Below are 12,827 nucleotides of genomic sequence, written 5' to 3' on the forward strand. Positions count from 1 at the left end.
GGGTCATTGTAAAACAAATGTCCCACTAAATCCAGACAGACCTTTGGAGAATTCACTCCAGTCAGCTAATAGCGTGACTTACATAAGGTGACTGCTATTACTGTTTTTCTTTTTTACAATAATACATATTATTAGCCTGACAAGCCAGACCCACATCCAGATGTTGGGTCTGGGAACTCACCATTGGCAGGGCTCAATCGGAGGGGCGGGATAAACGGTTGTCTTTCAGATTCCCTCTGCACGTAATAGGATAGCGCTACAACCAACCACAGCAACGAAGAAGGTAGCAGAGCTAGTTGATAGAATAAACTTTTGCCGTATCCGGTCGGCAAAACTACCAACACATCTTCCTTTTTTAAGAATGACTTCAGTGCCGTTCTTTGTTCTTTTCTCAAAGAAAGGCTTAACTCCAAGTCTTCCAGAGTCGCGGCCAAAGCCGATTCCAAAGCCCGCTGTTCACCAGCAGCAGCAGCCATAAGCCCGCCCACCTACTCTAATACACGATGTGATTGGCCCGACCAGAATTTGGTTTTTCCAGCTCGTAAGCCAACGGAGAGTTGCTAGACTGACCCTGGCTGAAAATTACATTTGCTGCGGCTAGGGTGCGTCTAGATTTCTAGGCTAACATTATAACACGTGTTATAAATACAACACATCATGAAGTGTACCGTTTTCTATTTTGAAACACATTTTCTACTGATCAGTACACTAATAGGCTATACAGTAGTGCTTACTAAATTAGCCAACTCAAATAGTATCTGTATATGTAACTGGAAAATATTAAACTAACATAACTGAATATTTTTAAGTATAAAAACTGTTCAATCTTTTTAATTAACCGTAACTCAACATCGACTTCATAAAACTCTAAATCCTTTACCTCAAAACTCGCCACATATCGAACTCTCAGGTTACAGATAAGATTTCATAAATCGCATGAGGTTTTTGAAACTTGACCTCGCTGTATACAATGACCTGTTGTGACCTCTAGGATAATCGAAGCCTCATGAAACCTTACAACCACAAACTAGAGACCTAGGGCATTCAGAAAATCTATGGCTTTCATATGTATATTGACAGTAAGAGGGTTCCTTAGCAGTTTCCAGAACAGAAGTGCTTGCCATCCAATCGCCAAAAACCTGCCCATACCAACGTGGAGCATTAGAGCTGTGTGACCCCTGTTGAACTCTGATCCGAATGAGCTGTTGGCACCTTAAAATGTGCTGTCTGCAGCGCTTCTTCATAAATCCTAATCCTAAAGTGGTGCCGGACACATCACTCTGCCATGCCGATCAATAGCAGCTGCTGAGAGGACACACACACACGCACATAACACACGACGCTCTCTAAATGCACAACACAGTCCTGTGGGAGGGTCATTTTTGTCGGTTCATTTTTAGATGAACCGACAACAATTTAGATCATCACATGTCGCTTAAGCCTTGTCAGGTATACTGCAGAATTAAATGTTATCAGTCTAATTTTCTCACATTAGCCAGTACAAAATAAGTCTTCATTAGAGAGCAGTAATACCAGGTCTGTTGCTGTAAAACCACTCCAAAGCATTGACAGCTGCTGCTAGCCGCTGTTAACATGGATAAAATGACTACTTATAGACAAAACTATCAGATCCATTACTACTATGTAATCTTATTAGTTGGCTGTCAGTGTAATGCACAGATAGATGTTGATGGGACTGAAGGCAATGTGTGCATTTTCATTAACAGCTGATGAGTTGCTTATTGCTTGTGTGCCGATGCGTTTGATTGATTTTGGCAGCGGCGAGCTTCCTAGAGTCTCAGGGACGGTGTTCTGTATCAGAAGATGTGCCATTAAAGCACACAGCGCTCATAGAGTTAATGCAAAGATGCACTCAAAAGTCTCCAACTGAACACACTGCGACAGAGTCTGAGCAATTCGTTGTGGTTGCCGTGATATTAAATACTTTTTCTAATCGGCAAAAAAAACTGGTCTGCTAAAGTTCAGCTACAAACTATGATATGGTTTGTCACACAGAACCATCTGAGAATATGTCATTGTCAATAGGGCTGGGCGATATGGAGAAAACAAATATCACTATGTTTTTGACCAAATACTTCGATATCGATATTGCAAAGATATTGTATATTGTTGACAATTATTGCTTTCCCAAAATATTTACACAATGAGGTTTGTTATAAATAATCATCAGTAATGTGGATATAATGATTAAGTGGGTAAAGGCAAATAACAGAACAGCTGGAACAGTCTGACAACACTTGTCATATTATATAACATAATGTCATATTACGACATTACAATATCCAAAATCTGAGACGATATCTAGTCACATATCACAATATCGATATAAAAATCGATATATTGCCAAGCCATTAGGGGTGTAAGAAAAAAAATCGATACACTGGAGTATTGCGATCTTTTATTTAGCAATACTATATCAATTTTCAAAAACGAAATAAAATAGATTTTATATGCAAAGTTTACATGCAAAAATATTCATGTAAGACAGTGGTTCATGTTTATGTTGTGATTAAACCCCCTACCGCTAGATGGCTATGCTGAGACTCACCACTAGTGTCCTCGCCAAGCAGTGCCTGACTTTTTGCTAGAAGCTAACAATGTAGCTATGGCTGAACTTTGGCCTACTTCTTCTACTACTACTACTACTACTACTCCTCCTCACTAAGAACATGTGAACCACAATCCCAAACTGGCAGTTTGATTTTCTGTGTACTGAATTGTTTACCTAAAGTAAACTTCTTTGACTTTTGTGCACATCATGTCTTAGTTTTTCTAAAATTATACTTTAAAAAAAATGCCTATATAATCACCTTACGCACAGTATCGAAATATATTGCAATATATTGAATATGAATGTATCGTGATACGTATTGTATCGCCAAATTCTTGCCAATATACAGCCCTACAAGCCTTAATTGTCAACTGTTTGGAAAAGGAAAGGCACTTTCAAAAAATACCTGCCAGGTGATTGGATTAACCATCTGTCTATCCGACCTGTTCTTATCCCCAATTCGTCAAGTACTGATGCTTGGTCAATGGCTTTCAGCGCCAGATACCGATGCAAAAATCACCCTTTAGCATCTGTATGGAATGCACCGGGCAGAGCAGCAGGTCGACCGTGGTACTGAAAGATGATGTAGTATTAATAGCGACAACAGTATCGAGTAGTATAAAAGACTGAGACTAAAGACTAAATCTGCATAAGGAGGTTGGCTGGGGGTGGTGGATAGGTCAAACAACACAGGACTTTCACTCTCACAGGACTTTCACCCAGGAGACCGGGGTGCGTGTCCCATTTTTGTCCCAGGTTAGGGTACTGTGTCACTGAAACATACATTTTGTAACCCCACCCACGATCTTTTCCTAGACCAAACTGTCCCGGTCTTGTCAGTTGACATACACGTTAAACAATGACGCCAACACAATCGATACCTACACAGACCAAGAATCCCGACCAAGCGTGCCGAAAAATGAAGCCAAAGGCACCTGGCCGCGCTGAAAAATGATGCCAAGGGTTAGTGAGAATGGGTTGGTCTATCACGTCCTCCATTGTTGTTTTGAACCAACGGTCGTGGCAGTCACACACACCTATACCACCTCAGTTTCTGCAAGTAGCTCTGAACCCCTTGTATTTGCAGGGATCGCTGGGATGGCCAATGTTTGACATCCACAAGACAAATAATCTCTACACATGAATGCATGCCATTGTCCTTTTTGCAGAGAGCAATGTGCACCACCCAGGCAGAAACGATGCCACAGCCGATCAGTCTGCATGCTGAGAGAAGTGGCCGGATCTCATCGAGCAAGCAGCAAAACCTCATGTGGCATCACTGTCGCTTTAAACTCACCGGCTGCTCTTGCTTATGACAGCACAGCATGTCTGATGACTAAGGCCAGTACGGGCCTGACAATGATCTCAAATCTCCCTGTAATCTGTTCACTAACTGCCAAGTTCAGTAGATCTTCACGAGACATGCAGGCCCCGTCTCTCGGGTTCACGTCAATGTCAGGGTCAAGGTTGCTTGATTTGTCACACTGACATTAGAAATGTCCTCAGGGTTATCTGAAGGAGGCCACTTCTACCACCTGGCTCTTTGTCCATATGTAAACAAGTAGAAAGCTAACACTCTCAGGGTTAAGTCAAGATGGCCCATCTGTCGAAGCAACGCTTTGGTCCACAAAAATAAAGGTACTACTGGACAGATGGCCATGAAATCGCGTATGGATATTCATAGTCACCAGAGAATGAATCCTAATCATTCCAATGTCTCTTTGAGCTTTGATAAAGTGCTAGAGTCAACTATTTCTCCTCGTTTGTCTCAGAAGATATGATGCAAAATACATAATTTGGTTATGGTGGAGTAGTAAAATAGGCGTTTTTAAAAATGTGTAGCACCCCAAACTGTGCAATTGTACCAAATGTCATGCTTTTGTGAAAAAGTGAACATAATATTCACATATCACCAGCACTATTTGCATTTGAATACAGTTTGCTATGAATATTTAGGATCTCCAGAGGATGGATTATCTTCTTGTCAGTGACACCCTCACCTGTCCCTTATAGCCACCATCATCTCTAATGCCACATTTTCTACGTGCACTCAAGAATTATGTGTCTTGCCATGAAACTGAGGTCAATCATGCTCCCAGAGGATGAACCCTTCCCATTTTAACACACTCCATGAGCTGTTCTCTATTTCCACCTTCAGGCCAAACGTTCCAATTTCAATCATCATCTAACAGTCAGATTGCCATGAACGTTACCGAGCACATTCATACTCCCAACGGGATAAACCCTTCAAATTATAATGAACTTGTGGCCTTTCCTTTAGGGACATCCTCACTACCACAGTTATATATTATGCAATGCAATACTTTTTGCAGTTTCTAGGGGCTGCTTTTAGCTCTTAAGACATATGTTAGGCGTTAGTTGTGTCCAAATGTGGCGTTGATTGTGTCCAAATGTTTTTGTAACTTTTGTAACACCGAAAAGGGTTTCTGAAAACATTTTAAGCGAGAAATAGGATACGCAGTTGCTGAATATGTCTTCATTTCAGATCGACAAAAGGTCAGTTTAAAAGATTTTCGTGAGTTTTTGAGAGGCGTCGAGCCGAGCCGGTTGCTCCTTATTTGCATAAAGTTGCCTGGATTCAACTTTATGCAAATGAGGAGCAGACGACTCGACGCCCCGCTTCTCAAAAGTCCCCGCGATGCTACCCTGCATTGCACAGCTGCTCCCATAGAAATGAATGAGAAGCATGGATTTCTTGCTGACAATGGACACGTACTATAACTGTGTCAGTCTGCTCTTGGTAGTGTAAAGTGGCTTTAGCTTTTTCACTGAACCAAAACAATGGGCTGAAAGAGGCTAAAAAGCTGTGAAGAGCTGGGAGGAGGTGCAGAGTTACCCATAATTCTCTGTGAGTTTGTCACGATGAATTTATTATTTATTTACCTTTATTCAAAGTCAACCACAATCCTAAACACATCAGGCAAAACATCTACAGCCAGATGTGGCTGCCTCCAAGTCAATCAACATCCTCTTAAAAGCGAGAGCAGCTCAGTAAGTTTCATGGATTTCTGTAACTTTTCAGGTAGGGGGAGCAGCAAACTAAAACACCTTTTTCCCCCAGTTCAGTTCTAACCTTTGGAACAGACAGAAGGAAAAGATCCTGGGAACGAAGATTGTAAGTCCCGATACTATTTCCACCGCTATAGGTCAGAAGGTAGGATGGAAGTAGACCTAAAATAGCCTTGTATATGAAGATATGCCAGTGTTGAAGTCTCCGTGTTAACAGGGAAGGCAAAACATCCAACACGTTCATACACTTCACAATGGTGAGTGAGGGCTTTAAAACCAGTGATGAACCTCAGAGCTCCATGGTATACAGTGCCCAGTGCACGTAAACTTTGAGAAGAAGCATGCATGTATAAAACATCACCATAGTCAAATACAGACATGAAAGTGGCAGCAACCAGCCTCTTTCTAGATTGACCCCTTTTACATGACACACAAGCCATGGGACTGCTTGTTAAAAATACTGATACCGAGTGCGGCTTTAATATTAAATCGACACGTGTTTTATAAGTCAACATATGTTGTGGTGAAAATTGTCAACTTTATTGCCACTCCACATTTTACCCCTGATCATCTGCAATGGATCTGCACCCCACCTGGGGGTATGCCCCACATTTTGGGAACCACTGCTTTTTCACCAAAGGTGGTAAAGAAGCAGAAAATGGGATGTAGGTGAGTTAAGTTTTCTCTGCATGAAGCACTCTTTAGTTTCAATTTGTCATTTTCTAGGTGCAAAAGATTTCCAACATGCACCACGATTTAATTCAGACTCTCAGGGTTATCTAAAATATATCCACTAATGTAGTGAAATAAGTAGGAGCTAAAACCAACGCATTCTCATACCTAACATCTATCCATTATCACAGGTTCTGCTTTTGTTTCCACAGAGTCTGGATCAACGGAAGTACATTTCCAGGATAAATCCCTTCGCTATGGGAAACAACAACAAACCTCGAGCTAGCAAGCTAGTTGACAACCGGTCTAATGAGCAGTTAGGGCCCTATCTTGCACCCGGCGCAGCACAAAGCCCGACGCAAGTGTCTTTGCCATTTTAAGACCGCCCCAGTTGTCAATTTAAAGCAATTCAAGCACCTAGACTCGTGCACAGCGTGCGCACACTATGCTTGTTACACACACGGGGAAGCGCAGCAGCACACACACATGCAAAAGATTACAAATAAAAATATTACGGTGCAAATCCACCATCATAATAGTAATGCGTCAAGGTACAAACGCGCCAGGCTTTTAAAGGGAATGGGAGATGACACCAAGTACAACCCTTGTGAACCATGCGCTTGGCGCACGGACCCTTTTTTCCGCCGTTAAACTAGCAAAAGTGGATTTGGACACGCCCTAAACGCACCTGCGCCATGCGCTTCACGCCGTGCGCTTAGATCGTTAAAATAGGGCCCTTAGGGATTTTTTTAGCGGTCTTTACAGTTAAATTAAGAAAGTAAAAAGGTTACTGGAAGTCGGGTACCTTTCACTGTTAAGCCAACAAAAGTTGCCCATCCTGCGGTGACGACAATTACTTTTAAGCACCAAAAGGACTAATTGAGATTAGAAAAAACAATTGTGGTTTGAATTAAAACACTGGCCCCCTTAAGTAGTACTACCAAGAAAACAAACACGCATTTCCGCTCCCCCCGCTTGAAAGCGCTATGTTTTACGACCCGCCCATCCACCCCAAACTCCTCCCTCCTTCACAATGAGTATTTTTTTAAATAATCATTAATAATGTGGGTATAATGACTAAGTGGGTAAAGGCAAATAAAACAGCTAGTAAGTTTGGTAGGTTCAGAAAAGTACATCACTTTACTGTAATGCCACCTTTAAAACCAGAAAAAGACAACACTTATGCCATTTTACAATATTATGTCTGAAATCTAAGACGATATCTAGTCTCGTATATCTATGTGGAATACATACGAATGACAGTGCTTTACTTTTTGTAGCTATACGTACGCATGGTTCATGAGAACAGCCTGCTGAAACACACACACTTTAACAAAGTCTCTGTTTTACACTTTCTTGAGACCACAATTTCAGGCGTTTACCTTAAATCAATACTGTACTGTATAAGACCATTCAGACTTCTGGTTTAGCTTGGCTCTGGTTTTGCTCAGGTGGCATCTTGTGCCAAGAGTTTCCATCAAACAGCATTAAGAAGCCTTTCCCATCCTTGTTTTCATCGAGATGCATAATCAGACAGGGCACCACGGTCCAATCACTGACCCATAAAGACAGGCAGACCAATCAGATCTTAGCACTGCTGGGCTCCATCCATTTTCCATGGGTACTTTTGACAGCTCCAAGTTAATCTGCTAAACAATTCATAACCTAGGCTCACAATGACAACACATCATTAACTCCACAAAGCATACTAGTATCTATTTTATATACAGACAGTTGCCCTAGCTTCTGACACAAAATGACACATTGCAGTTTCAGTTGCACTCCAACCCCATAACAGTTATTCCAATGCTGAATTTACATGTATTATACCTTAAAATGTGGGTTGCTAGTAAGCAAATACACAAATGCAAGAAGGCAAATCTACAGGCAATGCAGTGTTTCCTCTATGTTGATTTTGTAGTGGCGGCCCACCATGGAAGAATTTCTGCCGCCACGTTATCAGAAACAGGGTTGTACAAAAAATGTAGTCGTGGTTGCCTTTAAAATTATCCTGCCACTCACATTGCATTTAACAACAAGTAGAACTATTCAGAGTTATTGGGCCCGTCCAGTTTAACTCCACATACTGTTGTGTTGATGTAGTTTATCGTCAAAACGTTCGCTTTCTTCCGAGTCGACTATTAAACGAACAGCTCCACCAAAAATGTCACCGCGGTGGGTCCGTTCTAAGTGTAGACCTGTTGTAGATGTTAAGTACCCTATAGTTCCTCAAAAATATGCCTCATTGTGTGTGAATAGAGGTGAATACATATATTTGTTTGTGTTGCAGCCAAGTGTCAGTTGGCGGCAGGGCGCAGGGTTGGGGGATGGGTTGTTCGGACAGACCTGCCCCCACTACTAAAAAAACATCCTAAAGGAAACACTGCAATGACAAAAGATAATTCACACAGCAATGGTCTTAGTCATGCTACAGCAGGAATTTAACATACCCAACATGCATCCATTATCACAGGTTCTGCTTTTGTTACAACACCAAGTCTGGATCAACGGAAGTACATAAATGTTTTTTGATCATGCACAATATAACAAAACATGCCAGAATTAAATCCCCCTTTCAATACCATGGATATAGAGCCACTCGGCCGGCTAGGCCAAAACACTTACTTATGCACTTCAATATTCAATGGAAAATAATCTCAAAATGAAATGACACAACGTGGTGTCAAAATAAAACAGCGCTTTCAAAGCCGGTGAGCGGAGTTCACTTCGCGGCGAAAACAAAATATTTTCACGAGGATTGAACGAGCGTTTCCTGGGTGAATGTCTTAATCAAACCACCATCTTTTCTCTAAACTTAAAGTGCTCATATTATGCTTTTTGGCTTTTTCCCTTTCCTTTATTGTGTTATATATCTTTTTGTGCATGTTATAGGTTTACAAAGTGAAAAAGCCCAAAGTCCACCCCAAAGGGACTTACTATCTCCAACAGAAAACACTGTTCACAAACTGCTCCAAACAGCTCTATTGTAGTCCAGCCTTTACTTCAGAGACAAACGTGGTCACTTTGGAACACACGTTATAATGCTCACCTAGCTGCTAGCATGGCACGCCCTCATACTCTGCTTCTGACTGGCTAGTAGTCCTTACCTAGGTACTGTCAGGGCACGCCCTTATACTCTTCTTCTGACTGGCTAGTAGTCCTTACCTAGGTACTGTCAGGGCACGCCCTTATACTCTGCTTCTGACTGGCTAGTAGTCCTTACCTAGGTACTGTCAGGGCACGCTCTCATACTCTGCTTCTGACTGGCTAGTAGTCCTTACCTAGGTTCTGCACATGTGCGACTCCCAACAAAGATGGAACAGAAGTGAGATGCCTCACTCTGTAGCTAAAACAGAGAGCTCAACACACAGGGTGAAAAGAGGAGCTGCAGCAATGTGCAGTACAACAAAAATATGGTGCTTTTTGAAAATTAAATCATGTAACCGTATTTTGATATAACCTCTAAATACAATTATGAACCTAAAAATGAGCATAATATGAGCACTTTAAGTAATCGTTTTGGTGCCTAAACTTAACTGTCATCGCTGCATGACGCTCACTTTTTCTGGCTAAACTCCACTACCACGGCCCCTGAAAGGAGCGTCATCTGGCGGTGCCTGTAGCCGGATCGCAGTCACCTGTTGGCGGCTACACAACTGCCGCTGGTAACCGGCGTCCCACTCGGATTTTATCATTCTATCGCACTATAGACACGTTACAGCGCTTTACTTAGTTTAAAATACTTTTAGGTACTGTATATAGTGCATATAGTCTATTGGTGAAGTTGCATTGATCACTTTGAGGGGGGTATACATTTTGTCCCCAGTGGGAATACAAATAATTCATCAGAGGCCGGGGTATGTATACCAGACAGGGGGAAATTCCATGCATCCTCCCCGGAAAATCGCACCCTGCATATCTGGAACAAACTCCCAGAAAACTGCAGGTCCGCTGCAACTCTCTCTCTCTCTCTCTCTTATTCATGCATTTCATATCTGTCTCATTTTATTTTCTGTTTTTATATTTTTTAATTGTTTTCAACTGCTCTTTAATGTTTATGTAATGCACTTTGAATTGCCCTGTTGCTGAAATGTGCTGTAGAAATAAAGCTGCCTTGCCTTGCATTTACAAATATCTCCATTTCTCATGATGAAGAATAAAAGGTGCAATATATCTGGATCTAAGAGGAGACTTACTGTACGCAGGTAGGTAAAAGGAAGTTACATAACAGATCAGGCTGTAGCCTACGTAAAGCTGCAGTAAAGCAACAGCAGTTCAAATGTACATTACCATCAGTATGTGTTAATAGATCTGAATGCCTCCCGCAGACGCACGCACGCGCACACACACACACACACACACACACACACACAGTCTCACCGACTTCAAACAGTTGGTCCTGCTATAAAACACTGATGGTGTGTATTCCCTGGGCACCTTGGCAGCGCTGCATTGTACTGTGTATTAAGTGGTAACATCATATTCCGCAGACACTCTCTGCTTTTTTTGGGCCTCCTTCCTCCTGTTGACTCATACTCTCAGTCAGCCGTTATGTAATTACTGCACTGAGGCCAGAAAAAAGGGACAAAACATGCACACAGACATCTTATTTCCTTTTCTCCCTCCCGATTGTGTCCGTTTCCCTACTTCTTCTGACACCAGGCTCACACTGGCCGCAGACACGTGTGTAGAATGAGTTAACAGTCTCTCTCTCTCTCTCTCTCTCTCTCTCTCTCTCTCTCTCTGTCTTGTTAATTCACAGCGTTCGCTGGTTGTGCCACCGCGGTGAAGTACTCGATGCATACGGATTGGCTTTGACACATTGCGGATCTCTCCATGGTGCTGAAAAGGGAGCGGGAGGTAGGGAGGGAAGGGGGGGCTCGGGGCTAGTTTTCCTTCAGGAGCAGCGCTGCACCAAGTACAGAGGCAAAACCGGACTGACACGGATTTCTCTCCTCTCTCCGTCTGTTTTTGGAAGAGTGCACGGAAAAAGGAAAGAGGCTGTGTGTGTGTGTGTGTGTGTGTGTGTGTGTGTGTGTGTGTGTGTGTGTGTGTCTCATACCGCATCACCTACAGTATAGGGAGAATGGAGAAGGTAACTCACCATGTTGACTTCAGACACCATGTCAATGCTGGCGATGTCTATGCTCATGCCTACATCCACAGGGGCGCCTGTTGAAAAACAACATGACAGCAGAGTATCAGTAAGCATGATACAGCGCTACAGCAGCCCACTGATTGCCACATGTTTGTTACACAAACACAGTTTTTTTTTTTACCTCCAAAATCAGGCCGCAGACGGATGTCATAGCCCTTCAGCAGCTTGTCCACGGTGGCTTTCACATAGGACATGTTGCTAGGTTCGTTAGCGCTGAGGACAAAACACACACGTTTCAATTCAGAACTATAAATGAAATCTTTTGGGCCTTGTCTGAAATAGGCTAATACATGACATGATGTTATTATGTGAGCTCACCTTTGCGCCCCGCAGACCACACTCGCCAGCAAGGACAAGCACGAGACTCCCCAGCATCCGCGGTCCAGAGTAGTCCACATCACTAACTCGGATCCTGCCGACGACTTTGACCACAAGATCTCAGGGATGCAAACTTAGGCTGCACAAATTATTCCGAGAGCAACGCATGCGCGTCGTTGTATCAACATTCAAGCGTCAGTCGGCAAGGTGAGACAAAATGACCAAAACGCGATGATGAAGAAAAAAAGAAACCCGCCTGTAGGTGTGGAGACTTTATATGAAGAGTGAAGGTTGGCGCATGAAGCGGCGCATACATTCTCCCGGCACTCTAGATGTCAACACACACATATAGCCTACACACACACACACACCATACACACACCCCTCCGGCAGCACTGTCAGATTTTTTCCAGCAGACACAGCAGTGTGTCCGGAGCACCGGGGCAGATCTGCGGCAATGCTTGTCTTCCCGCTGCCGCTCAATCTGAAGACGTTAAGTAATGAGCAGTGAGCGCGGTCACCTTTAGTAAACCGGAGGGGGGGGGGGGGAGAGAGAGAGAGAGAGAGAGAGAGATGTAACACAAGCACGTCCGAGGAACTGCGCATTTTCGGGGCTCCTATTCCGTTCGCGTCACGGGGCTGCTGCACACCAACTTAATTATTTGTTTAGTAATGTTTTTCTGCCATTAGTGTACCCCCTGGTGGATATCGTTATTGTCAACTGTCAATAAAGTTTGTTTAATTTTTTTTAAAGAAATAAATTAAAACATGGCCCCGTGGCAGTCCAAATAAAAGAAGACAGAAACGCCAAAAAGATGAAAACAAAAGCGACAAAAACCTTGAAAAAAGCGAGCAAAACGGCGAAGAAAGCCTCACAGGCGTCTACAAAGCGCCAAAGCTGTTGAAAAAAGTGACAAAAAGCCGGAAAAAAAGTACACAAACGAAAAAAAGTACACAAACAAAAAAAAAAACGTCAAAAAGGCGTGAAAAAGGAAAGAAACCGACAAAAATGCCTGACACGACACAAACATTTTGGAAAAAGCAACAAAATGTCGAAACAAGCGACAAAAACGTTCC

At 42.7% G+C, this 12,827-nt stretch overlaps 1 protein-coding gene across 1 annotated transcript in view; it reads right to left on the reverse strand.

The window, feature by feature from the left end:
• The window catches only part of gabrb1 (gamma-aminobutyric acid type A receptor subunit beta1), a 55,573-nt gene extending 43,343 nt beyond the window's left edge, over positions 1 to 12,230 (reverse strand). Inside the window, exons 1-3 of the mRNA XM_078278187.1 lie at positions 11,751 to 12,230; positions 11,554 to 11,645; positions 11,379 to 11,446 (exon numbers count right to left, since the gene is read on the reverse strand). Coding sequence (XP_078134313.1) covers positions 11,379 to 11,446; positions 11,554 to 11,645; positions 11,751 to 11,830 — 240 coding nt within the window. The 5' untranslated portion in view covers positions 11,831 to 12,230. The remainder of the gene's footprint in view (positions 1 to 11,378; positions 11,447 to 11,553; positions 11,646 to 11,750) is intronic.
• Between the last annotated feature and the right edge of the window lie 597 nt (positions 12,231 to 12,827).

This window comes from Sander vitreus, chromosome 20 (assembly GCF_031162955.1).
Source record: "Sander vitreus isolate 19-12246 chromosome 20, sanVit1, whole genome shotgun sequence".
Lineage (NCBI taxonomy): Eukaryota > Metazoa > Chordata > Actinopteri > Perciformes > Percidae > Sander > Sander vitreus.